This window comes from Lampetra fluviatilis, unplaced genomic scaffold (genome assembly GCF_964198595.1).
Source record: "Lampetra fluviatilis unplaced genomic scaffold, kcLamFluv1.1 SCAFFOLD_182, whole genome shotgun sequence".
In the NCBI taxonomy this organism is placed as follows: Eukaryota; Metazoa; Chordata; class Hyperoartia; order Petromyzontiformes; family Petromyzontidae; genus Lampetra; species Lampetra fluviatilis.
In genome coordinates, this window is record NW_027620858.1 from 77501 (window position 1) to 105000 (window position 27500).

At 59.0% G+C, this 27500-nt stretch overlaps 1 protein-coding gene across 1 annotated transcript in view; it reads left to right on the top strand.

Moving 5' to 3' along the window:
• Positions 1–27500, top strand: part of LOC144954443 (transmembrane 6 superfamily member 1-like) — an 85672-nt gene that overhangs the window by 53067 nt on the left and 5105 nt on the right. The window contains exons 8-9 of the mRNA XM_078884945.1: positions 8127–8219; positions 19592–19711. Coding sequence (XP_078741071.1) covers positions 8127–8219; positions 19592–19711 — 213 coding nt within the window. The remainder of the gene's footprint in view (positions 1–8126; positions 8220–19591; positions 19712–27500) is intronic.

A 27500-nucleotide genomic window follows, 5' to 3' on the forward strand; every position in this document is an offset into this window, starting at 1 on the left:
AGAGAGACACGGGGAGAGAGACACGGGGAGAGAGACACGGGGAGAGAGACACGGGGAGAGAGACGCGGGGAGAGAGACACGGGGAGAGAGACACGGAAAGAGACGGGGAGAGAGACACGGGGAGAGAGACATGGGGAGAGAGACACGGGGAGAGAGACACGGGGAGAGAGACACGGGGAGAGAGAGACACGGGGAGAGAAACACGGGGAGAGAGACACGGGGAGAGAGACACGGGGAGGGAGACACGGGGAGAGAGACACGGGGATAGAGACACGGGGAGGGAGACACGGGGAGAGAGACACGGGGGGAGAGAGACACGGGGAGAGAGACACGGGGAGAGAGACACGTGGAGAGAGACACGGGGAGAGAGACACGGGGAGAGAGACACGGGGAGGGAGATGCGGGGAGAGAGACGCGGAGAGAGAGACACGGGGAGAGAGAGACACGGGGAGAGAGAGACACGGGGAGAGAGACACGGGGAGAGAGACGCGGGGAGAGAGACACGGGGAGAGAGAGACACGGGGAGAGAAACACGGGGAGAGAGAGACACGGGGAGAGAGACACGGGGAGAGAGACACGTGGAGAGAGACACGGGGAGAGAGACACGGGGAGGGAGACACGGGGAGAGAGACACGGGGGGAGAGAGACACGGGGAGAGAGACACGGGGAGAGAGACACGTGGAGAGAGACACGGGGAGAGAGACACGGGGAGAGAGACACGGGGAGGGAGACACGGGGAGAGACGCGGGGAGAGAGACACGGGGAGAGAGAGAGAGACACGGGGAGAGAGAGACACGGGGAGAGAAACACGGGGAGAGAGACACGGGGAGAGAGACACGGGGAGAGAGAGACACGGGGAGAGAAACACGGGGAGAGAGACACGGGGAGAGAGACACGGGGAGAGACGCGGGGAGAGAGACACGGGGAGAGAGACACGGGGAGAGAGACACGTGGAGAGAGACACGGGGAGAGAGACACGGGGAGGGAGACACGGGGAGAGAGACACGTGGAGAGAGACACGTGGAGAGAGACACGTGGAGAGAGACACGTGGAGAGAGACACGGGGAGGGAGACACGGGGAGGGAGACACGGGGAGAGAGACACGGGGAGAGAGACACGGGGAGGGAGACACGGGGAGAGAGACACGTGGAGAGAGACACGGGGAGGGAGACACGGGGAGGGAGACACGGGGAGAGAGACACAGGGGGAGAGACACGGGGAGAGAGAGAGAGACACGGGGAGAGAGACACGGGGAGACACGGGGAGAGGGAGACACGGGCAGAGGGAGACACGGGGAGAGAGACACGGGGAGAGACACGGGGAGAGAGACATGGGGAGAGAGACACGGGGAGAGAGACACGGGGAGAGAGAGACACGGGCAGAGAGACAGAGAGACACATACACAGAGACACACAGAGACACAGAGACCCACACAGAGACCCACACAGAGACCCACACAGAGACACACACACAGACACACACACAGAGGCACACACAGAGACACACACACAGAGACACATACAGAGACACACACACAGAGACACACACAGAGACACACACAGAGACACAGAGACCCAGAGACACACACAGAGACACACAGAGACGGAGAGACACACAGAGTCTTACCCCGTATCTCCTTGTCCCTCCCCCGTGTCTCCCCGTGTCTCCCCGTGTCTCCCCCGTGTCTCCCCCGTGTCTCCCCGTGTCTCCCCGTGTCTCCCCCGTGTCTCCCCCGTGTTTCCCCCGTGTCTCCCCGCGTCTCCCCGTGTCTCCCCCCGTGTCTCCCCCCGTGTCTCCCCGTGTCTCCCCCCGTGTCTCACCGTGTCTCCCCCGTGTCTCACCGTGTCTCCCCCGTGTCTCCCCGTGTCTCCCCGTGTCTCCCCCGTGTCTCCCCCATATCCCCCCGTGTCTCACCGTGTCCCCCCGTGTCTCCCCGTGTCTCCTCCCGTGTCTCCCCCCGTGTCTCCCCGTGTCTCCCCGTGTCTCCCCGTGTCTCCCCCCATATCCCCCCGTGTCTCCCCCGTGTCTTTCCGTGTCTCCCCGTGTCTCCCCGTGTCTCCCCGTGTCTCCCCCCGTGTCTCCCCGTGTCTCCCCGTGTCTCCCCCCGTGTCTCCCCCGTGTCTCCCCGTGTCTCCCCGTGTCTCCCCGTGTCTCCCCCGTGTCTCCCCCCTTGTCTCCCCCGTGTCTCCCCGTGTCTCCCCCCGTGTCTCCCCGTGTCTCCCCCCGTGTCTCTCCGTGTCTCCCCGTGTCTCCCCGTGTCTCCCCCGTGTCTCCCCCATATCTCCTTGTGTCCCCCCGTGTCTCCCCGTGTCTTCCCCCGTGTCTCCCCGAGTCTCCCCCGTGTCTCCCCGTCTCTCCCCGTGTCTCCCGGTGTCTCCCCGTGTCTCCCCCATATCCCCCCGTGTCTCCCCCGTGTCTCCCCGTCTCTCCCCGTGTCTCTCGGTGTCTCCCCGTGTCTCCCCCATATCCCCCCGTGTCTCCCCCGTGTCTCCCCGTGTCTCCCGTGTCTCCCCCATATCCCCCCGTGTCTCCCCGTCTCTCCCCGTGTCTCCCGGTGTCTCCCCGTGTCTCCCCCATATCCCCCCGTGTCTCCCCCGTGTCTCCTCGTGTCTCCCCGTGTTTCCCGTGTCTCCCCCATATCCCCCAGTGTCTCTCCCCGTGTCTCCCCCGTGTCTCCCCGTGTCTCCCCGTGTCTCCCCGTGTCTCCCCCTTGTCTCCCCGTGTCTCCCCCATATCCCCCCATGTCTCCCCCGTGTCTCCCCATGTCTCTCCGTGTCTCCCCCCGTGTCTCCCCGTGTCTCCCCCATATCCCCCCGTGTCTCTCTGTGTCTCCCCGTGTCTCCTCGTGTCTCCCCCATATCCCCCCATGTCTCCCCGTGTCTCCCCCGTGTCTCCCCGTGTCTCCCCCATATCCCCCCATGTCTCCCCCGTGTCTCCCCATGTCTCCCCGTGTCTCCCCCGTGTCTCCCCGTGTCTCCCCCATATCCCCCCATGTCTCCCCCGTGTCTCCCCGTGTCTCCCCCATATCCCCCCATGTCTCCCCCGTGTCTCCCCATGTCTCCCCGTATCTCCCCCGTGTCTCCCCGTGTCTCCCCCATATCCCCCCATGTCTCCCCCGTGTCTCCCCGTGTCTCCCCCGTGTCTCCCCGTGTCTCCCCCATATCCCCCCATGTCTCCCCCGTGTCTCCCCGTGTCTCCCCATGTCTCCCCGTGTCTCCCCCTTGTCTCCCCGTGTCTCCCCCATATCCCCCCATGTCTCCCCCGTGTCTCCCCATGTCTCTCCGTGTCTCCCCCCGTGTCTCCCCGTGTCTCCCCCATATCCCCCCGTGTCTCTCTGTGTCTCCCCGTGTCTCCTCGTGTCTCCCCCATATCCCCCCATGTCTCCCCGTGTCTCCCCCGTGTCTCCCCGTGTCTCCCCCATATCCCCCCATGTCTCCCCCGTGTCTCCCCATGTCTCCCCGTGTCTCCCCCGTGTCTCCCCGTGTCTCCCCCATATCCCCCCATGTCTCCCCCGTGTCTCCCCGTGTCTCCCCCGTGTCTCCCCGTGTCTCCCCCATATCCCCCCATGTCTCCCCCGTGTCTCCCCATGTCTCCCCGTGTATCCCCCGTGTCTCCCCGTGTCTCCCCCATATCCCCCCATGTCTCCCCGTGTCTCCCCGTGTCTCCCCGTGTCTCCCCCATATCCCCCCATGTCTCCCCGTGTCTCCCCGTGTCTCCCCGTGTCTCCCCCATATCCCCCCATGTCTCCCCGTGTCTCCCCGTGTCTCCCCGTGTCTCCCCCATATCCCCCCATGTCTCCCCGTGTCTCCCCCCGTGTCTCCCCGTGTCTCCCCCATATCCCCCCATGTCTCCCCGTGTCTCCCCGTGTCTCCCCGTGTCTCCCCCATATCCCCCCATGTCTCCCCGTGTCTCCCCCCGTGTCTCCCCGTGTCTCCCCCATATCCCCCCATGTCTCCCCCGTGTCTCCCCATGTCTCTCCGTGTCTCTCCGTGTCTCCCCCGTGTCTCCCCGTGTCTCCCCGTGTCTGCCCGTGTCTCCCCCATATCCCCCCATGTCTCCCCCGTGTCTCCCCGTGTCTCCCCGTGTCTCCCGTGTCTCCCCCATATCCCCCCGTGTCTCCCCGTCTTTCCCCGTGTCTCCCGGTGTCTCCCCGTGTCTCCCCGTGTCTCTCCGTGTCTCCCCCGTGTCTCCCCGTGTCTCCCCGTGTCTCCCGCGTCTCCCCCATATCCCCCCGTGTCTCCCCATCTCTCCCCGTGTCTCCCGGTGTCTCCCGGTGTCTCCCCCATATCCCCCCGTGTCTCCCCCGTGTCTCCCCGTGTCTCCCCGTGTCTCCCGTGTCTCCCCCATATCCCCACGTGTCTCCCGTGTCACCCACATATCCCCCCGTGTCTCTCCCCCGTGTCTCTCCCCGTGTCTCTCCCCGTGTCTCCCCGTGTCTCCCCCATATGCCCCCGTGTCTCCCCGTGTCTCCCCGTGTCTCCCCCGCGTCTCCCCCGTGTCTCCCCGTGTCTCTCCCCGTGTCTCTCCCCGTGTCTCCCCGTGTCTCCCCCATATCCCCCCGTGTCTCCCCCGTGTCTCCCCGTGTCTCCCCGTGTCTCCCCCGCGTCTCCCCCGCGTCTCCCCCGTGTCTCCCCGTGTCTCTCCCCGTGTCTCTCCCCGTGTCTCCCCGTGTCTCCCCCATATCCCCCCGTGTCTCCCCGTGTCTCCTCCCGTGTCTCCCCCATATCCCCCCGTGTCTCCCCGTGTCTCCCCCATATCCCCCCGTGTCTCCCCGTGTCTCCCCCATATCCCCCCGTGTCTCCCCCGTGTCTCCCCGTGTCTCCCCCGTGTCTCCCCGTGTCTCCCTGTGTCTCCCCCATATCCCCCCGTGTCTCCCCCGTGTCTCCCCGTGTTTCCCCCGTGTCTCCCCCTTGTCTCCCCGTGTCTCCCTGTGTCTCCCCCATATCCCCCCGTGTCTCCCCGTGTCTCCCTGTGTCTCCCCCATATCCCCCCGTGTCTCCCCGTGTCTCCCCGTGTCTCCCCCATATCCCCCCGTGTCTCCCCCGTGTCTCCCCGTGTTTCCCCCGTGTCTCCCCCGTGTCTCCCCGTGTCTCCCCGTGTCTCCCCCATATCCCCCCGTGTCTCCCCCGTGTCTCCCCGTGTTTCCCCCGTGTCTCCCCGTGTCTCCCCGTGTCTCCCCCATATCCCCCCGTGTCTCCCCGTGTCTCCCCGTGTCTCTCCCCGTGTCTCCCCGTGTCTCCCCGTGTCTCCCCCGTGTCTCCCCCGTGTCTCCCCGTGTCTCCCCCATATCCCCCCGTGTCTCCCCCGTGTCTCCCCGTGTCTCTCCCCGTGTCTCCCCCGTGTCTCTCCGTGTCTCCCCCGTGTCTCCCCCCGTGTCTCCCCCATATCCCCCCGTGTCTCCCCGTGTCTCCCCGTGGCCCCCCGTGTCTCCCCGTGTCTCCCCCGTGTCTCCCCGTGTCTCCCCCATATCCCCCCGTGTCTCCTCCCGTGTCTCCCCGTGTCTCCCCGTGTCTCCCCGTGTCTCCCCCGTGTCTCTCCGTGTCTCCCCGTGTCTCCCCGTGTCTCCCCCGTGTCTCCCCGTGTCTCCCCGTGTCTCCCCCATATCCCCCCGTGTCTCCTCCCGTGTCTCCCCGTGTCTCCCCCATATCCCCCCGTGTCTCCTCCCGTGTCTCCCCGTGTCTCCCCCGTGTCTCCCCGTGTCTCCCCCATATCCCCCCGTGTCTCCCCGTGTCTCCCCCGTGTCTCTCCGTGTCTCCCCGTGTCTCCCCGTGTCTCCCCCGTGTCTCCCCGTGTCTCCTCCCGTGTCTCCCCGTGTCTCCCCCGTGTCTCCCCGTGTCTCCCCCATATCCCCCCGTGTCTCCCCGTGTCTCCCCCGTGTCTCTCCGTGTCTCCCCCATATCCCCCTGTGTCTCCCCGTGTCTCCCCGTGTCTCCCCCATATCCCCCCGTGTCTCCCCGTGTCTCCCCGTGTCTCCCCGTGTCTCCCCCATATCCCCCCGTGTGTGCCCGTGTCTCCCCCATATCCCCCCGTGTCTCCCCGTGTCTCCCCGTGTCTCCCCCATATCCCCCCGTGTCTCCCCGTGTCTCCCCGTGTCTCCCCGTGTCTCCCCCATATCCTCCCGTGTGTGCCCGTGTCTCCCCCATATCCCCCCGTGTCTCCCCGTGTCTCCCCGTGTCTCCCCCATATCCCCCCGTGTCTCCCCGTGTCTCCCCGTGTCTCCCCCATATCCCCCCGTGTCTCCCCGTGTCTCCCCGTGTCTCCCCCATATCCCCCCGTGTCTCCCCGTGTCTCCCCCGTGTCTCCCCCATATCCCCCCGTGTCTCTCCCCGTGTCTCCCCGTGTCTCCCCCGTGTCTCCCCCATATCCCCCCGTGTCTCCTCCCGTGTCTTTCCGTGTCTCCCCGTGTCTCCCCGTGTCTTCCCGTGTCTCCCCCGTGTCTCCCCGTGTCTCCCCCATATCCCCCCGTGTCTCCTCCCGTGTCTCCCCGTGTCTCCCCCATATCCCCCCGTGTCTCCTCCCGTGTCTCTCCGTGTCTCCCCGTGTCTCCCCGTGTCTCCCCCGTGTCTCCCCGTGTCTCCCCCGTGTCTCTCCGTGTCTCCCCGTGTCTTTCCGTGTCTCCCCGTGTCTCCCCGTGTCTCCCCCGTGTCTCCCCGTGTCTCCCCCATATCCCCCCGTGTCTCCCCGTGTCTCCCCCGTGTCTCCCCGTGTCTCCCCCATATCCCCCCGTGTCTCCTCCCATGTCTCCGCGTGTCTCACCGTGTCTCCCCGTGTCTCCCCGTGTCTCCCCCATATCCCCCCGTGTCTCCCGTGTCTCCCCGTGTCTCCCCGTGTCTCCCCCATATCCCCCCGTGTCTCCCCGTGTCTCCCCCATATCCCCCCGTGTCTCTCTGTGTCTCCCCGTGTCTCCCCGTGTCTCCCGTGTCTCCCCCTGTCTCCCTCATATCCCCCCGTGTCTCCCCGTGTCTCCCCGTGTCTCCCGTGTCTCCCCGTGTCTCCCGTGTCTCCCCCTGTCTCCCCCATATCCCCCCGTGTCTCCCGTGTCTCACCATATCCCCCCGTGTTTCCCGTCTCTCCCCGTGTCTCCCCGTGTCTCCCCGTGTCTCCCCGTGTCTCCCCGTGTCTCCCCCATATCCCCCCGTGTCTCCCCCGTGTCTCCCCGTGTCTCCCCGTGTCTCCCCGTGTCTCCCCGTGTCTCCCCCATATCCCCCCGTGTCTCCCCCGTGTCTCCCCGTGTCTCCCCGTGTCTCCCGTGTCTCCCCGTGTCTCCCCCTGTCTCCCCGTGTCTCCCCGTGTCTCCCCCATATCCCCCCGTGTCTCCCGTCTCTCCCCGTGTCTCACCGTGTCTCACCGTGTTTCCGCGTGTCTCCCCGTGTCTCCGCGTGTCTCACCGTGTCCCCCCGTGTCTCCCGTGTCTCCCCGTATCTCCCCCATATCCCCCCGTGTCTCACCGTGTCTCCCCCATATCCCCCCATATTCCCCCGTGTCTCCCCGTGTCTCCCCCATATTCCCCCGTGTCTCCCCGTGTCTCCCCGTGTCTCCCCGTGTCTCCCCGTGTCTCCCCGTGTCTCTCCTTCGCCCCGTGTCTCTCCGTGTCTCCCCCATATCCCCACGTGTCTCCCCGTGTCTCCGCGTGTCTCCCGTCTCTCCCCGTGTCTCCCGTGTCTCCCGTGTCTCCCCGTGTCTCCCCGTGTCTCCCCGTGTCTCCCCCATATCCCCCCGTGTCTCCCGTCTCTCCCCGTGTCTCCCGTGTCTCACCGTCTCTCCCCGTGTCTCCCGTCTCTCCCCGTGTCTCCCGTGTCTCACCGTCTCTCCCCGTGTCTCCCGTGTTTCACCGTGTCTCCCCGTGTCTCACCGTGTCTCCCGTGTCTCCCCGTGTCTCCCCGTGTCTCACCGTGTCTCCCCGTGTCTCACCGTGTCTCCCGTGTCTCCCCGTGTCTCCCCGTGTCTCACCGTGTCTCCCCGTGTCTCACCGTGTCTCCCGTGTCTCACCGTGTCTCCCGTGTCTCACCGTGTCTCCCGTGTCTCACCGTGTCTCCCGTGTCTCACCGTGTCTCCCGTGTCTCCCCGTGTCTCCCCGTGTCTCCCCGTGTCTCCCCGTGTCTCCCCGTGTCTCCCCGTGTCTCCAGGTGTCTCTGGAATGTCCTCAGTCGATTTGCTTTGACTACCTGCATCAGTACGAGCCGTACCTCCGTGACCCCACAGCCTACCCCAAAGTTCAGGTGAGATCCCATCAAACCCTATTAACCCTGAACCCTATTAACCCTGAACCCTGTTAACACTGAACCCTGTTAACACCGAACCCTATTAACCCTGAACCCTATTAACACTGAACCCTATTAACCCTGAACCCTATTAACACTGAACCATATTAACCCTGAACCCTATTAACCCTGAACCCTATTAACCCTGAACCCTATTAACCCTGAACCCTATTAACACTGAACCCTGTTAACACTGAACCCTGTTAACACCGAACCCTATTAACCCTGAACCCTATTAACACTGAACCCTATTAACACTGAACCCTATTAACACTGAACCCTGTTAACACCGAACCCTATTAACCCTGAACCCTATTAACCCTGAACCCTAATAACCCTGAACCCTGTTAACCCTGAACCCTATTAACCCTGAACCCTAATAACCCTGAACCCTGTTAACCCTGAACCCTATTAACCCTGAACCCTATTAACCCTGAACCCTATTAACCCTGAACCCTATTAACCCTGAACCCTATTAACCCTGAACCCTATTAACCCTGAACCCTATTAACCCTGAACCCTATTAACACTGAACCCTATTAACCCTGAACCCTAATAACCCTGAACCCTGTTAACCCTGAACCCTATTAACCCTGAACCCTAATAACCCTGAACCCTATTAACCCTGAACCCTATTAACCCTGAACCCTATTAACCCTGAACCCTGTTAACCCTGAACCCTATTAACCCTGAACCCTATGAACCCTGAACCCTATTAATCCTGAACCCTATGAACCCTGAACCCTATTAACACTGAACCCTGTGGGAGTCCCAGTGATTAACCCTGAACCCTATTAACCCTGAACCCTATTAACCCTGAACCCTATGAACCCTGAACCCTATTAATCCTGAACCCTATGAACCCTGAACCCTATTAACACTGAACCCTATTAATCCTGAACCCTATTAACCCTGAACCCTATTAACCTTGAACCCTATTAACCCTGAACCCTATGAACCCTGAACCCTATGAACCCTGAACCCTATGAACCCTGAACCCTATGAACCCTGAACCCTATGAACCCTGAACCCTATGAACCCTGAACCCTATTAACACTGAACCCTATGAACCCTGAACCCTATTAATCCTGAACCCTATGAACCCTGAACCCTATTAACCCTGAACCCTATTAATCCTGAACCCTATGAATCCTGAACCCTATTAACACTGAACCCTGTGGGAGTCTCAGTGATTAACCCTGAACCCTATTAACCCTGAACCCTATTAATCCTGAACCCTATTAACCCTGAACCCTATTAACCTTGAACCCTATTAACCCTGAACCCTATGAACCCTGAACCCTATGAACCCTGAACCCTATGAACCCTGAACCCTATGAACCCTGAACCCTATGAACCCTGAACCCTATTAATTCTGAAGCCTATGAACCCTGAACCCTATGAACACTGAACCCTATTAACCCTGAACCCTATTAACCCTGAACCCTATTAACACTGAACCCTGTGGGAGTCTCTGTGATTAACACTGAACCCTATTAACACTGAACCCTATTAACCCTGAACCCTATGAACCCTGAACCCTATGAACCCTGAACCCTATGAACCCTGAACCCTATTAATTCTGAAGCCTATGAACCCTGAACCCTATGAACACTGAACCCTATTAACCCTGAACCCTATTAACCCTGAACCCTATTAACACTGAACCCTGTGGGAGTCTCTGTGATTAACACTGAACCCTATTAACCCTGAACCCTATTAACCCTGAACCCTATTAACCCTGAACCCTATTAACACTGAACCCTATTAACCCTGAACCCTATTAACCCTGAACCCTGTGGGAGTCCCAGTGATTAACACTGAACCCTATTAACACTGAACCCTATTAACCCTGAACCCTATTAACCCTGAACCCTATTAACCCTGAACCCTATTAACACCAAACCCTATTAACCCTGAACCCTATTAACACTGAACCCTATTAACCCTGAACCCGATGAACCCTGAACCCTATTAACCCTGAACCCTATTAACCCTAAACCCTATTAACCCTGAACCCTATTAACCCTGAACCCTATTAACCCTGAACCCTATTAACCCTGAACCCTATTAATCCTGAACCCTATTAACCTTGAACCCTATTAACCCTGAACCCTATTAACACCGAACCCTATTAACCCTGAACCCTATTAACACTGAACCCTATTAACCCTGAACCCTATGAACCCTGAACCCGATGAACCCTGAACCCTATTAACCCTGAACCCTATTAACACTGAACCCTATTAGCCCTAAACCCTATTAACCCTGAACCCTATTAACACTGAACCCTATTAACCCTGAACCCTATTAACCCTGAACCCTAATAACCCTGAACCCTATTAAACCTGAACCCTATTAACCCTGAACCCTAATAACCCTGAACCCTATTAACACCGAACCCTATTAACACTGAACCCTATTAACCCTGAACCCTATTAACCCTGAACCCTAATAACCCTGAACCCTATTAACACTGAACCCTATTAACACTGAACCCTATTAACCCTGAACCCTATTAACACTGAACCCTGTGGGAGTCCCAGTGATTAACCCTGAACCCTATTAACACTGAACCCTATTAACACTGAACCCTATTAACCCTGAACCCTATTAACCCTGAACCCTATGAACCCTGAACCCTATGAACCCTGAACCCTATTAACACTGAACCCTATTAACCCTGAACCCTAATAACCCTGAACCCTATTAACCCTGAACCCTATTAACCCTGAACCCTATTAACCCTGAACCCTATTAACCCTGAACCCTATTAACCCTGAACCCTATTAACCCTGAACCCTATTAACACTGAACCCTATTAACCCCGAACCCTATTAACCCTGAACCCTATTAACCCTGAACCCTATTAACCCTGAACCCTATTAACCCTGAACCCTATTAACCCTGAACCCTATTAACCCCGAACCCTATTAACCCCGAACCCTATTAACCCTGAACCCTATTAACCCTGAACCATATTAACCCTGAACCCTATTAACCCTGAACCCTATTAACCCTGAACCCTAATAACCCTGAACCCTATTAACCCTGAACCCTATTAACCCTGAACCCTATTAACCCTGAACCCTAATAACCCTGAACCCTATTAACCCCGAACCCTATTAACACTGAACCCGATGAACCCTGAACCCTATTAACCCTGAACCCTATTAACCCCGAACCCTATTAACACTGAACCCTATTAACCCTGAACCCTATTAACCCTGAACCCTATTAACCCTGAACCCTATTAACCCTGAACCCTATTAACACTGAACCCTATTAACCCTGAACCCTATTAACACTGAACCCTATTAACCCTGAACCCTATTAACCCTGAACCCTGTGGGAGTCCCAGTGATTAACCCTGAACCCTATTAACCCTGAACCCTATTAACCCTGAACCCTATTAACACTGAACCCTATTAACCCTGAACCCTATTAACCCTGAACCCTATTAACCCTGAACCCTATTAACCCTGAACCCTATTAACTCTGAACCCTATTAACCCCGAACCCTATTAACCCTGAACCCTATTAACCCCGAACCCTATTAACCCTGAACCCTATTAACCCTGAACCCTATTAACCCTGAACCCTATTAACCCTGGACCCTATTAACCCTGAACCTTATTAACCCCGAACCCTATTAACCCTGAACCCTATTAACCCTGAACCCTATTAACCCTGAACCCTGTGGGAGTCCCAGTGATTAACCCTGAACCATATTAACCCTGAACCCTATTAACCCTGAACCCTATTAACCCTGAACCCTATTAACCCTGAACCCTATTAACCCTGAACCCTATTAACCCTGAACCCTATTAACCCCGAACCCTATTAACCCTGAACCCTATTAACCCTGAACCCTATTAACCCTGAACCCTATTAACACTGAACCCTATTAACCCTGAACCCTATTAACCCTGAAACCTATTAACACTGAACCCTATTAACCCTGAACCCTATTAACCCTGAACCCTATTAACCCTGAACCCTATTAACCCTGAACCCTATTAACCCTGAACCCTATTAACACTGAACCCTATTAATCCTGAACCCTATTAACCCTGAACCCTATTAACCCTGAACCCTATTAACACCGAACCCTATGAACCCTGAACCCTATTAACCCTGAACCCTATTAACCCTGAACCCTATTAACCCCGAACCCTAATAACCCTGAACCCTATTAACCCTGAACCCTATTAACCCTGAACCCTATTAACCCTGAACCCTATTAACCCTGAACCCTATTAACCCTGAACCCTATTAACCCTGAACCCTAATAACCCTGAACCCTATTAACCCTGAACCCTATTTACCCTGAACCCTATTAACCCTGAACCCTATTAACCCTGAACCCTATTAACCCTGAACCCTATTAACCCTGAACCCTATTAACCCTGAACCCTATTAACCCTGAACCCTATTTACCCTGAACCCTATTAACCCTGAACCCTATTAACCCTGAACCCTATTTACCCTGAACCCTATTAACACTGAACCCTGTGGGAGTCTCAGTGTCTCTGTGTGTCTGTGTGTCTCTGTGTGTCTCTGTGTGTCTGTGTGTGTCTGTGTGTCTCTGTGTGTCTCTGTGTGTCTCTGTGTCTCTGTGTGTCTCTGTGTGTCTCTGTGTGTCTCTGTGTCTCTGTGTCTCTGTATGTCTCTGTGTGTCTCTGTGTGTCTCTGTGTCTCTGTGTGTCTCTGTGTGTCTCTGTGTCTCTGTATGTCTCTGTGTGTCTCTGTGTGTGTCTGTGTGTGTCTGTGTGTCTCTGTGTGTCTCTGTGTCTCTGTGTGTCTCTGTGTGTCTCTGTGTGTCTCTGTATGTCTCTGCGTGTCTCTGTGTGTCTCTGTGTGTCTGTGTGTCTCTGTGTGTCTCTGCGTGTCTCTGTGTGTCTCTGTGTGTCTCTGTGTGTCTCTGTGTCTCTGTGTCTCTGTATGTCTCTGCGTGTCTCTGTGTGTCTCTGTGTGTCTCTGTGTGTCTCTGTGTCTCTGTGTGTTTCTGTGTGTCTCTGTGTGTTTCTGTGTGTCTCTGTGTCTCCGTGTCTCTGTATCTCTGTCTGTGTGTCTGTGTCTCTGTGTGTCTCTGTGTCTCTGTGTGTCTCTGCGTGTCTTTGTGTCTCCGTGTCTCTGCGTGTCTCTGTGTGTCTGTGTGTCTTTGTGTGTCTCTGTGTGTCTCTGTGTGTCTGTGTGTCTCTGTGTGTCTCTGCGTGTCTCTGTGTCTCTCTGTCTCTGCGTGTCTCTGTATCTCTGTCTGTGTGTCTGTGTGTCTCTGTGTGTCTCTGTGCGTCTCTGTGTCTGTGTGTCTCTGTGTCTCTCTGTGTCTCTGTCTGTGTGTCTCTGTGTCTCTGTGTGTCTCCGTGTCTCTGTCTGTGCGGTAGATGCTGGTGAACGTGTCTCTGTGTGTCTCTGTGTGTCTCTGTGTGTCTCTGTGTGTCTCTGTGTGTCTCTGTGTCTCTGTGTGTCTCTGTGTGTCTCTGTGTGTCTCTCCGTGTCTCTGTCTGTGCGGCAGACGCTGGTGAACGTGTCTCTGTGTGTGTCTCTGTGTCTCTGTCTGTGCGGTAGATGCTGGTAAACGTGTCTGTGTGTCTCTCTGTGTCTCTGTGTGTCTTTCTGTGTCTCTGTCTGCGTGTCTCCGTGTCTCTGTGTGTCTCCGTGTCTCTGTGTGTCTCTGCGTGTCTCTGTCTGCGTGTCTCTGTCTGTGTGTCTCTGTGTCTCTGTGTGTGTCCGTGTCTCTGTGTGTGTCTCTCCGTGTCTCTGTGTGTGTCTGTGTCTCTGTGTGTCTCCCCGTGTCTCTGTGTGTGCGGTAGATGCTGGTGAACATGGTGTACGTGTCTCTGTGTCTCTGTCTGTGTGTCTCTGTGTCTCTGTGTGTCCGTGTCTCTGTGTGTGTCTCTCCGTGTCTCTGTGTGTGTCTGTGTCTCTGTGTGTCTCCCCGTGTCTCTGTGTGTGCGGTAGATGCTGGTGAACATGGTGTACGTGTCTCTGTGTCTCTGTCTGTGTGTCTCTGTGTCTCTGTGTGTCCGTGTCTCTGTGTGTGTCTCTCCGTGTCTCTGTGTGTGTCTGTGTCTCTGTGTGTCTCTGTGTGTCTCTGCGTGTCTCTGTGTCTCCGTGTCTCTGCGTGTCTCTGTGTGTCTGTGTGTTTTTGTGTGTCTCTGTGTGTCTTTGTGTGTGTCTGTGTCTCTGTGTGTCTCCCCGTGTCTCTGTGTGTGTGGCAGACGCTGGTGAACATGGTGTACGTGTCTCTGTGTCTCTGTCTGTGTGTCTCTGTGTCTCTGTGTGTTCGTGTCTCTGTGTGTGTCTCTCCGTGTCTCTGTGTGTGTCTGTGTCTCTGTGTGTCTCCCCGTGTCTCTGTGTGTGCGGTAGACGCTGGTGAACATGGTGTACGTGTCTCTGTGTCTCTGTCTGTGTGTCTCTGTGTCTCTATGTGTCCGTGTCTCTGTGTGTGTCTCTGTGTCTCTGTCTCTGTGTCTCTGTGTGTCTCTGTGTCTCTGTGTGTCTCTGTGTGTCTCTGTGTATCTCTGTGTGTCTCTGTGTGTCTCTGTGTCTCTGTGTGTCTCTGTGTCTCTCCGTGTCTCTGTGTGTGCGGCAGACGCTGGTGAACATGGTGTACGTGTCTCCGTGTCTCTGTGTGTGTCTGTGTGTCTCACCGTGTCTCTGTGTGTCTCTGTGTGTCTCTGTGTCTCTGTCTCTGTGTCTCTGTGTGTCTCTGTGTCTCTGTGTGTGCGACAGACGCTGGTGAACATGGTGTACGTGTCTCTGTGTCTCTGTGTGTGAGGCAGACGCTGGTGAACATGGTGTACGTGTCTCTGTGTCTCTGTGTGTGCCGCAGACGCTGGTGAACATGGTGTACGTGTCTCCGTGTCTCTGTGTGTGCGACAGACGCTGGTGAACATGGTGTACGTGTCTCTGTGTCTCTGTGTGTGCGACAGACGCTGGTGAACATGGTGTACGTGTCTCTGTGTCTCTGTGTGTGCGACAGACGCTGGTGAACATGGTGTACGTGTCTCCGTGTCTCTGTGTGTGAGGCAGACGCTGGTGAACATGGTGTACGTGTCTCTGTGTCTCTGTGTGTGCGGCAGACGCTGGTGAACATGGTGTACGTGTCTCTGTGTGTCTCCGTGTCTCTGTGTGTCTGTCTGTGTGTCTCCGTGTCTCTGTGTGTGCGGCAGACGCTGGTGAACATGGTGTACGTGTCTCTGTGTCTCTGTGTGTGCGACAGACGCTGGTGAACATGGTGTACGTGTCTCCGTGTCTCTGTGTGTGCGTCAGACGCTGGTGAACATGGTGTACGTGTCTCTGTGTCTCTGTGTGTGCGGTAGACGCTGGTGAACATGGTGTACGTGTCTCTGTGTCTCTGTGTGTGCGGTAGACGCTGGTGAACATGGTGTACGTGTCTCCGTGTCTCTGTGTGTGCGGGAGACGCTGGTGAACATGGTGTACGTGTCTCTGTGTGTCTGTGTGTCTCTGTGTGTGCGGCAGACGCTGGTGAACATGGTGTACGTGTCTCTGTGTCTCTGTGTGCGCCGCAGACGCTGGTGAACATGGTGTACGTGTCTCTGTGTCTCTGTGTGTGCGGCAGACGCCGGTGAACATGGTGTACGTGTCTCTGTGTCTCTGTGTGTGAGGCAGACGCTGGTGAACATGGTGTACGTGTCTCTGTGTCTCTGTGTGTGAGGCAGACGCTGGTGAACATGGTGTACGTGTCTCCGTGTCTCTGTGTGTGAGGTAGACGCTGGTGAACATGGTGTACGTGTCTCCGTGTCTCTGTGTGTGCGACAGACGCTGGTGAACATGGTGTACGTGTCTCTGTGTCTCTGTGTGTGAGGCAGACGCTGGTGAACATGGTGTACGTGTCTCTGTGTCTCTGTGTGTGCGGTAGACGCTGGTGAACATGGTGTACGTGTCTCCGTGTCTCTGTGTGTGCGACAGACGCTGGTGAACATGGTGTACGCGTCTCTGTGTCTCTGTGTGTGCGGTAGACGCTGGTGAACATGGTGTACGTGTCTCTGTGTCTCTGTGTGTGCGGCAGACGCTGGTGAACATGGTGTACGTGTCTCCGTGTCTCTGTGTGTGCGACAGACGCTGGGGAACATGGTGTACGTGTCTCCGTGTCTCTGTGTGTGCGACAGACGCTGGTGAACATGGTGTACGTGTCTCTGTGTCTCTGTGTGTGCCGCAGACGCTGGTGAACATGGTGTACGTGTCTCCGTGTCTCTGTGTGTGCCGCAGACACTGGTGAACATGGTGTACGTGTCTCTGTGTCTCTGTGTGTGCCGCAGACGCTGGTGAACATGGTGTACGTGTCTCCGTGTCTCTGTGTGTGCGGTAGACGCTGGTGAACATGGTGTACGTGTCTCCGTGTCTCTGTGTGTGCGGCAGACGCTGGTGAACATGGTGTACGTGTCTCTGTGTCTCTGTGTGTGCGGTAGATGCTGGTGAACATGGTGTACGTGTCTCCGTGTCTCTGTGTGTGAGGCAGACGCTGGTGAACATGGTGTACGTGTCTCTGTGTGTCTCCGTGTCTCTGTGTGTCTGTGTCTCTGTGTGTCTGTCTGTGTGTCTCCGTGTCTCTGTGTGTGCGGCAGACGCTGGTCAACATGGTGTACGTGTCTCTGTGTCTCTGTGTGTGAGGCAGACGCTGGTGAACATGGTGTACGTGTCTCTGTGTCTCTGTGTGTGAGGCAGACGCCGGTGAACATGGTGTACGTGTCTCTGTGTCTCTGTGTGTGAGGCAGACGCCGGTGAACATGGTGTACGTGTCTCCGTGTCTCTGTGTGTGCCGCAGACGCTGGTGAACATGGTGTACGTGTCTCTGTGTGTCTCCGTGTCTCTGTGTGTCTGTGTCTCTGTGTGTCTGTCTGTGTGTCTCCGTGTCTCTGTGTGTGAGGCAGACGCTGGTGAACATGGTGTACGTGTCTCTGTGTGTCTCCGTGTCTCTGTGTGTCTGTGTCTCTGTGTGTCTGTCTGTGTGTCTCTGTGTCTCTGTGTGTGAGGCAGACACTGGTGAACATGGTGTACGTGTCTCTGTGTCTCTGTGTGTGAGGCAGACACCGGTGAACATGGTGTACGTGTCTCCGTGTCTCTGTGTGTGCCGCAGACGCTGGTGAACATGGTGTACGTGTCTCTGTGTGTCTCCGTGTCTCTGTGTGTCTGTGTCTCTGTGTGTCTGTCTGTGTGTCTCCGTGTCTCTGTGTGTGAGGCAGACGCTGGTGAACATGGTGTACGTGTCTCTGTGTGTCTCCGTGTCTCTGTGTGTCTGTGTCTCTGTGTGTCTGTCTGTGTGTCTCCGTGTCTCTGTGTGTGAGGCAGACGCTGGTGAACATGGTGTACGTGTCTCTGTGTCTCTGTGTGTGAGACAGACGCTGGTGAACATGGTGTACGTGTCTCCGTGTCTCTGTGTGTGAGGCAGACACTGGTGAACATGGTGTACGTGTCTCCGTGTCTCTGTGTGTGAGACAGACGCTGGTGAACATGGTGTACGTGTCTCCGTGTCTCTGTGTGTGCGGTAGACGCTGGTGAACATGGTGTACGTGTCTCTGTGTCTCTGTGTGTGCGGCAGACGCTGGTGAACATGGTGTACGTGTCTCTGTGTCTCTGTGTGTGCGGCAGACGCTGGTGAACATGGTGTACGTGTCTCTGTGTGTCTCCGTGTCTCTGTGTGTCTGTCTGTGTGTCTCTGTGTCTCTGTGTGTGCGGCAGACGCTGGTGAACATGGTGTACGTGTCTCCGTGTCTCTGTGTGTGAGATAGACGCTGGTGAACATGGTGTACGTGTCTCCGTGTGTCTGTGTGTGCCGCAGACGCTGGTGAACATGGTGTACGTGTCTCTGTGTGTCTCCGTGTCTCTGTGTGTCTGTGTCTCTGTGTGTCTGTCTGTGTGTCTCCGTGTCTCTGTGTGTGAGGCAGACGCTGGTGAACATGGTGTACGTGTCTCTGTGTGTCTCCGTGTCTCTGTGTGTCTGTGTCTCTGTGTGTCTGTCTGTGTGTCTCTGTGTCTCTGTGTGTGAGACAGACGCTGGTGAACATGGTGTACGTGTCTCTGTGTCTCTGTGTGTGCGGTAGACGCTGGTGAACATGGTGTACGTGTCTCTGTGTGTCTCCGTGTCTCTGTGTGTCTGTCTGTGTGTCTCCGTGTCTCTGTGTGTGAGGTAGACGCTGGTGAACATGGTGTACGTGTCTCTGTGTCTCTGTGTGTGCGACAGACACTGGTGAACATGGTGTACGTGTCTCCGTGTGTCTGTGTGTGTGTCTCTGTCTGTGTGTCTCCGTGTCTCTGTGTGTGTGGCAGACGCTGGTCAACATGGTGTACGTGTCTCTGTGTGTCTCCGTGTCTCTGTGTGTCTGTCTGTGTGTCTCCGTGTCTCTGTGTGTGTGGCAGACGCTGGTGAACATGGTGTACGTGTCTCTGTGTGTCTCCGTGTCTCTGTGTCTCTGTCTGTGTGTCTCCGTGTCTCTGTGTGTCTGTGTCTCTGTGTGTCTGTCTGTGTGTCTGTGTCTCTGTGTGTCTCTGTGTGTCTGTCTGTGTCTGTGTCTCTGTGTGTCTGTGTCTCTGTGTGTCTGTCTGTGTGTCTCCGTGTCTCTGTGTGTGTGGCAGACGCTGGTCAACATGGTGTATGTGTCTCTGTGTGTCTCCGTGTCTCTGTGTGTCTGTGTCTCTGTGTGTCTGTCTGTGTGTCTGTGTCTCTGTGTGTCTGTGTCTCTGTGTGTCTGTGTCTCTGTGTGTCTGTCTGTGTGTCTCACCGTGTCTCTGTGTGTTAGGCAGACGCTGGTCAACATGGTGTACGTGTCTCCGTGTCTCTGTGTGTCTGTCTGTGTGTCTCCGTGTCTCTGTGTGTGTGGCAGACGCTGGTCAACATGGTGTACGTGTCCCCGTGTCTCTGTGTGTCTGTCTGTGTGTCTCCGTGTCTCTGTGTGTGTGGCAGACGCTGGTCAACATGGTGTACGTGTCCCCGTGTCTCTGTGTGTCTGTCTGTGTGTCTCCGTGTCTCTGTGTGTGTGGCAGACGCTGGTCAACATGGTGTACGTGTCCCCGTGTCTCTGTGTGTCTGTCTGTGTGTCTCCGTGTCTCTGAGTGTGTGGCAGACGCTGGTCAACATGGTGTACGTGTCCCCGTGTCTCTGTGTGTCTGTCTGTGTGTCTCCGTGTCTCTGTGTGTGTGGCAGACGCTGGTCAACATGGTGTACGTGTCCCCGTGTCTCTGTGTGTCTGTCTGTGTGTCTCCGTGTCTCTGTGTGTGTGGCAGACGCTGGTCAACATGGTGTACGTGTCCCCGTGTCTCTGTGTGTCTGTCTGTGTGTCTCCGTGTCTCTGTGTGTGTGGCAGACGCTGGTCAACATGGTGTACGTGTCCCCGTGCTGCGTGTGGCTCGTCTGCGCCGTGTGGGCAGACGAGCCCGGACGCAAGTTGGACCTCACGCTGCTGATGGCCGGAGCGCTGGCGCAGGTGGGGAGAGACACGGGGGAGAGAGAGAGACACGGGGAGAGAGACACGGGGAGAGAGAGAGACACGGGGAGAGAGAGAGAGACACGGGGAGAGAGACACGGGGAGAGAGACACGGGGAGAGAGACACGGGGAGAGAGACACGGGGAGAGAGACACGGGGAGAGAGAGAGACACGGGGACACGGGGAGAGACACGGGGAGAGACACGGGGAGAGAGAGAGACACGGGGAGAGAGACACGGGGAGAGAGAGAGACACGGTGAGAGAGAGAGACACGGGGAGAGAGAGAGAGACACGGGGAGAGAGACACGGGGAGAGAGACACGGGGAGAGAGACACGGGGAGAGAGACACGGGGAGAGAGAGAGACACGGGGACACGGGGAGAGACACGGGGAGAGACACGGGGAGAGAGAGAGACACGGGGAGAGAGACACGGGGAGAGAGACACGGGGAGAGAGACACGGGGAGAGAGACACGGGGAGAGAGACACGGGGAGAGAGAGAGACACGGGGAGAGAGACACGGGGAGAGAGAGAGACACGGGGACACGGGGAGAGACACGGGGAGAGAGAGAGACACGGGGAGAGAGACACGGGGAGAGAGACACGGGGAGAGAGACACGGGGAGAGAGAGAGACACGGGGAGAGAGAGAGACACGGGGAGAGAGAGAGACACGGGGAGAGAGACACGGGGAGAGAGACACGGGGAGAGAGACACGGGGAGAGAGACACGGGGAGAGAGAGAGACACGGGGAGAGAGAGAGAGACACGGGGAGAGAGACACGCGGAGAGAGACACGGGGAGAGAGACACGGGGAGAGAGACACGGGGAGAGAGACACGGGGAGAGAGACACGGGGAGAGAGAGAGACACGGGGAGAGAGACACGGGGAGAGAGAGAGACACGGGGAGAGAGAGAGACACGGGGAGAGAGACACGGGGAGAGAGAGAGACACGGGGAGAGAGAGAGACACGGGGAGAGAGACACGGGGAGAGAGACACGGGGAGAGAGACACGGGGAGAGAGACACGGGGAGAGAGAGATACACGGGGAGAGAGACACGGGGAGAGAGAGAGACACGGGGAGAGAGACACGGGGAGAGAGAGAGACACGGGGAGAGAGACACGGGGAGAGAGAGAGACACGGGGAGAGAGACACGGGGAGAGAGAGAGACACGGGGAGAGAGACACGGGGAGAGAGAGACACACGGGCAGAGACACGGGGAGAGAGAGACACGGGGAGAGAGAGAGACACGGGGAGAGAGAGAGACACACGGGGAGAGAGACACGGGGAGTGAGAGAGACACGGGGAGAGAGAGAGACACGGGGAGAGAGACACGGGGAGAGAGAGAGACACGGGGAGAGAGAGACACGGGGAGAGAGACACGGGGAGAGAGACACGGGGAGAGAGAGAGACACGGGGAGAGAGAGAGACACGGGGAGAGAGAGACACGGGGAGAGACACGGGGAGAGGGAGAGACACGGGGAGAGAGACACGGGGAGAGAGAGAGAGAGACACGGGGAGAGAGAGAGACACGGGGAGAGAGAGAGAGACACGGGGAGAGAGAGAGAGACATGGGGAGAGAGACACGGGGAGAGAGAGAGACACGGGGAGAGAGAGAGAGACACGGGGAGAGAGAGAGAGACACGGGGAGAGAGACACGGGGAGAGAGAGAGACACGGGGAGAGAGACACGGAGACACGGGGAGAGACACGGGGAGAGACACGGGGAGAGAGAGAGAGACACGGGGAGAGAGACACGGGGAGAGAGAGAGACACGGGGAGAGAGAGAGAGACACGGGGAGAGAGAGAGAGACACGGGGAGAGAGACACGGGGAGAGAGAGAGACACGGGGAGAGAGACACGGAGACACGGGGAGAGACACGGGGAGAGACACGGGGAGAGAGAGAGACACGGGGAGAGAGACACGGGGAGAGAGAGAGACACGGGGAGAGAGAGAGAGACACGGGGAGAGAGACACGGGGAGAGAGAGAGACACGGGGAGAGAGACATGGGGAGAGAGAGAGAGACACGGGGAGAGAGACACGGAGACACGGGGAGAGACACGGGGAGAGACACAGGGAGAGAGAGAGACACGGGGAGAGAGAGAGACACGGGGAGAGAGACACGGGGAGAGACGGGGGGGGAGAGAGACACGGGGGGAGAGACACGGGGAGACACGGGGAGAGAGACACGGGGAGAGAGACACGGGGAGAGAGACACGGGGAGAGACACGGTGAGAGAGACACGGGGAGAGACACAGGGAGAGAGACACGGGGAGAGACACGGGGAGAGAGACACGGGGAGAGAGACACGGGGAGAGACACGGGGAGAGACACGGGGAGAGAGACACGGGGAGAGACACGGGGAGAGAGACACGGGGAGAGAGACACGGGGGGGGGAGAGACACGGGGAGAGAGAGAGACACGGGGAGAGAGAGAGACACGGGGAGAGAGAGAGACACGGGGAGACACGGAGAGAGACACGGGGAGACACGGAGAGAGAGACACGGGGAGAGACACGGGGGGGGAGACACGGGGAGACACGGGGAGAGACACGGGGAGAGACACGGGGGGGGAGACACGGGGAGACACGGGGAGAGAGAGAGACACGGGGGGGGGGGAGACACGGGGAGAGACACGGGGAGAGACACGGGGGGGGAGACACGGGGAGAGACACGGGGAGAGAGAGAGACACGGGGGGGGGGGGAGACACGGGGAGACACGGGGAGAGAGAGACACACGGGGAGAGAGAGAGACACGGGGAGAGAGAGGGACACGGGGGGAGAGACACGGGGAGACACGGGGGGGGGGGGGGGGAGAGACACGGGGAGAGAGAGACACGGGGAGAGAGACACGGGGAGACACGGGGGGGGAGAGAGACACGGGGAGAGAGACGGGGGGGGAGACACGGGGAGACATAGGGAGAGAGACACGGGGAGAGACACGGGGAGAGAGACACGGGGAGACACGGGGAGAGACACGGGGAGAGAGAGACACGGGGAGAGAGACACGGGGAGACACGGGGAGAGAGAGAGACACGGGGAGAGAGACACGGGGAGAGAGACACGGGGAGACACGGGGGGGGGAGAGAGACACGGGGAGAGAGACGGGGGGGGAGACACGGGGAGACATGGGGAGAGAGACACGGGGAGAGACACGGGGAGAGAGACACGGGGAGACACGGGGAGAGACACGGGGAGAGAGAGACACGGGGAGAGAGACACGGGGAGACACGGGGAGAGAGAGAGACACGGGGAGAGAGACACGGGGAGAGACACGGGGAGAGAGACACGGGGAGAGAGAGATACGGGGGGGGGGGGGAGAGACACGGGGAGAGACACGGGGAGAGAGAGAGAGACACGGGGAGAGAGACACGGGGAGAGAGAGAGACACGGGGAGAGAGACATGGGGAGAGAGAGAGAGACACGGGGAGAGAGACACGGAGACACGGGGAGAGACACGGGGAGAGACACAGGGAGAGAGAGAGACACGGGGAGAGAGAGAGACACGGGGAGAGAGACACGGGGAGAGACGGGGGGGAGAGAGACACGGGGGGAGAGACACGGGGAGACACGGGGAGAGAGACACGGGGAGAGAGACACGGGGAGAGAGACACGGGGAGAGACACGGGGAGAGAGACACGGGGAGAGAGACACGGGGAGAGACACGGGGAGAGACACGGGGAGAGAGACACGGGGAGAGACACGGGGAGAGAGACACGGGGAGAGAGACACGGGGGGGGAGAGACACGGGGAGAGAGAGAGACACGGGGAGAGAGAGAGACACGGGGAGAGAGAGAGACACGGGGAGACACGGAGAGAGACACGGGGAGACACGGAGAGAGAGACACGGGGAGAGACACGAGGGGGGAGACACGGGGAGACACGGGGAGAGACACGGGGAGAGACACGGGGGGGGAGACACGGGGAGACACGGGGAGAGAGAGAGACACGGGGGGGGGGGGAGACACGGGGAGACACGGAGAGAGACACGGGGAGAGACACGGGGGGGGAGACACGGGGAGAGACACGGGGAGAGAGAGAGACACGGGGGGGGGGGAGACACGGGGAGACACGGGGAGAGAGAGACACACGGGGAGAGAGAGAGACACGGGGAGAGAGAGGGACACGGGGGGAGAGACACGGGGAGACACGGGGGGGGGGGGGAGAGACACGGGGAGAGAGAGACACGGGGAGAGAGACACGGGGAGACACGGGGGGGGGGAGAGAGACACGGGGAGAGAGACGGGGGGGGAGACACGGGGAGACATGGGGAGAGAGACACGGGGAGAGACACGGGGAGAGAGACACGGGGAGACACGGGGAGAGACACGGGGAGAGAGAGACACGGGGAGAGAGACACGGGGAGACACGGGGAGAGAGAGAGACACGGGGAGAGAGACACGGGGAGAGACACGGGGAGAGAGACACGGGGAGAGAGACACGGGGAGACACGGGGGGGGGGAGAGAGACACGGGGAGAGAGACGGGGGGGGATACACGGGGAGACATGGGGAGAGAGACACGGGGAGAGACACGGGGAGAGAGACACGGGGAGACACGGGGAGAGACACGGGGAGAGAGAGACACGGGGAGAGAGACACGGGGAGACACGGGGAGAGAGAGAGACACGGGGAGAGAGACACGGGGAGAGACACGGGGAGAGAGACACGGGGAGAGAGAGATACGGGGGGGGGGGAGAGACACGGGGAGAGACACGGGGGGGGGGGGGAGAGACACGGGGAGAGACACGGGGGGGGGGGAGAGACACGGGGAGAGAGACACGGGGAAAGACACACGGGGAGAGAGACACGGAGAGAGAGACACGGGGAAAGAGACACGGGGAGAGAGACACGGAGAGAGAGACACGGGGAGAGAGACACGGGGGGAGAGACACGGGGAGAGAGAGACACGGGGGGAGAGACACGGGGAGAGAGACACGGAGAGAGAGACACGGGGAGAGAGACACGGGGAGAGAGACACGGTGAGGGAGACACGGGGAGAGAGACACGGGGATAGAGACACGGGGAGAGAGACACGGTGAGGGAGACACGGTGAGGGAGACACGGGGAGAGAGAGACACGGGGAGAGAGACACGGGGAGAGAGACACGGAGAGAGAGACACGGGGAGAGAGACACGGGGGGAGAGACACGGGGAGAGAGAGACACGGGGGGAGAGACACGGGGAGAGAGACACGGAGAGAGAGACACGGGGAGAGAGACACGGGGAGAGAGACACGGTGAGGGAGACACGGGGAGAGAGACACGGGGATAGAGACACGGGGAGAGAGACACGGTGAGGGAGACACGGTGAGGGAGACACGGGGAGAGAGAGACACGGGGAGAGAGACACGGGGGGAGAGACACGGGGAGAGAGACACACGGGGAGAGAGACACGGGGAGAGAGACACGGGGAGAGAGACACGGGGGGAGAGACACGGGGAGAGAGAGACACGGGGGGAGAGACACGGGGAGAGAGAGACACGGGGAGAGAGACACGGGGAGAGAGACACGTGGAGAGAGACACGGGGGGAGAGAGACGGGGAGATAGACACGGGGAGAGAGACACGGAGAGAGAGACACGGGGAGAGAGACACGGGGAGAGAGACACGGGGAGAGACACACGGGGAGAGAGACACGGAGAGAGAGACACGGGGAGAGAGACACGGGGGGAGAGACACGGGGAGAGAGACACACGGGGAGAGAGACACGGGGAGAGAGACACGGGGAGAGAGACACGGGGGGAGAGAGACGGGGAGAGAGACACGGGGAGAGAGACACGGGGAGAGAGACACGGAGAGAGAGACACGGGGAGAGAGACACGGGGAGAGAGACACGGGGAGAGAGACACGGGGAGAGAGACTCGGGGAGAGAGACACGGGGGGAGAGAGACACGGGGGGAGAGAGACGGGGAGAGAGACACGGGGAGAGAGACATGGGGGGAGAGAGACGGGGAGAGAGACACGGGGAGAGAGACACGGGGGGAGAGACACGGGGAGAGAGACACACGGGGAGAGAGACACGGGGAGATAGACACGGGGAGAGAGACACGGGGGGAGAGAGACGGGGAGAGAGACACGGGGAGAGAGACACGGGGAGAGAGACACGGGGAGAGAGACACGGGGGGAGAGACACGGGGAGAGAGACACGGGGAGAGAGACACGGGGAGAGAGACTCGGGGAGAGAGACACGGGGGGAGAGAGACACGGGGGGAGAGAGACGGGGAGAGAGACACGGGGAGAGAGACATGGGGGGAGAGAGACGGGGAGAGAGACACGGGGAGAGAGACACGGGGAGAGAGACACGGGGAGAGAGAGACACGGGGGGAGAGAGACGGGGAGAGAGACACGGGGAGAGAGACACGGGGAGAGAGACACGGGGAGAGAGACACGGGGAGAGAGACACGGGGAGAGAGAGACACGGGGGGAGAGAGACGGGGAGAGAGACACGTGGAGAGAGACACGGGGAGAGAGACACGGGGAGAGAGAGAGACACGGGGAGAGAGAGAGACACGGGGAGAGAGAGACACGGGGAGAGAGACACGGGGAGAGAGAGAGACACGGGGAGAGAGAGAGAGACACGGGGAGAGAGAGAGAGACACGGGGAGAGAGACACGGGGAGAGAGAGAGACACGGGGAGAGAGAGAGAGACACGGGGAGAGAGACACGGGGAGAGAGAGAGAGACACGGGGAGAGAGACACGGGGAGAGAGAGAGACACGGGGAGAGAGAGAGAGAGAGACACGGGGAGAGAGACACGGGGAGAGAGAGAGACACGGGGAGAGAGAGAGAGACACGGGGAGAGAGACACGGGGAGAGAGAGAGACACGGGGAGAGAGACAAGGAGACACGGGCAGAGACACGGGGAGAGAGAGACACGGGGAGAGAGAGAGAGACACGGGGAGAGAGACACGGGGAGAGAGAGAGACACGGGGAGAGAGAGAGAGACACGGGGAGAGAGAGAGACACGGAGAGAGAGAGAGAGACACGGGGAGAGAGACACGGGGAGAGAGAGAGACACGGGGAGAGAGAGAGAGACACGGGGAGAGAGACACGGGGAGAGAGAGAGACACGGGGAGAGAGACACGGAGACACGGGGAGAGACATGGGGAGAGACACGGGGAGAGAGAGAGACATGGGGAGAAACGGGGAGAGACACGGGGAGGGAGAGACACGGGGAGAGAGAGACACGGGGAGAGAGAGACACGGGGAGAGAGACACAGGGAGAGAGAGAGACACGGGGAGAGAGACACGGGGAGAGAGAGAGACACGGGGAGAGAGACATGGGGAGAGAGAGAGACACGGGGAGAGAGACACGGAGACACGGGGAGAGACACGGGGAGAGACACAGGGAGAGAGAGAGACACGGGGAGAGAGAGAGACACGGGGAGAGAGACACGGGGGGGGGGGGGTGACACGGGGAGACACGGGGAGAGAGAGAGACACGGGGAGAGAGAGAGACACGGGGAGAGAGACACGGGGAGAGAGAGAGACACGGGGAGAGAGACACGGGGAGAGAGAGAGACACGGGGAGAGAGAGAGACACGGAGAGAGAGAGAGAGACACGGGGAGAGAGACACGGGGAGAGAGAGAGACACGGGGAGAGAGAGAGAGACACGGGGAGAGAGACACGGGGAGAGAGAGAGACACGGGGAGAGAGACACGGAGACACGGGGAGAGAGACACGGGGAGAGAGACACGGGGAGAGAGAGAGACACGGGGAGAGAGAGAGAGACACGGGGAGAGAGACACGGGGAGAGAGAGAGACACGGGGAGAGAGACACGGAGACACGGGGAGA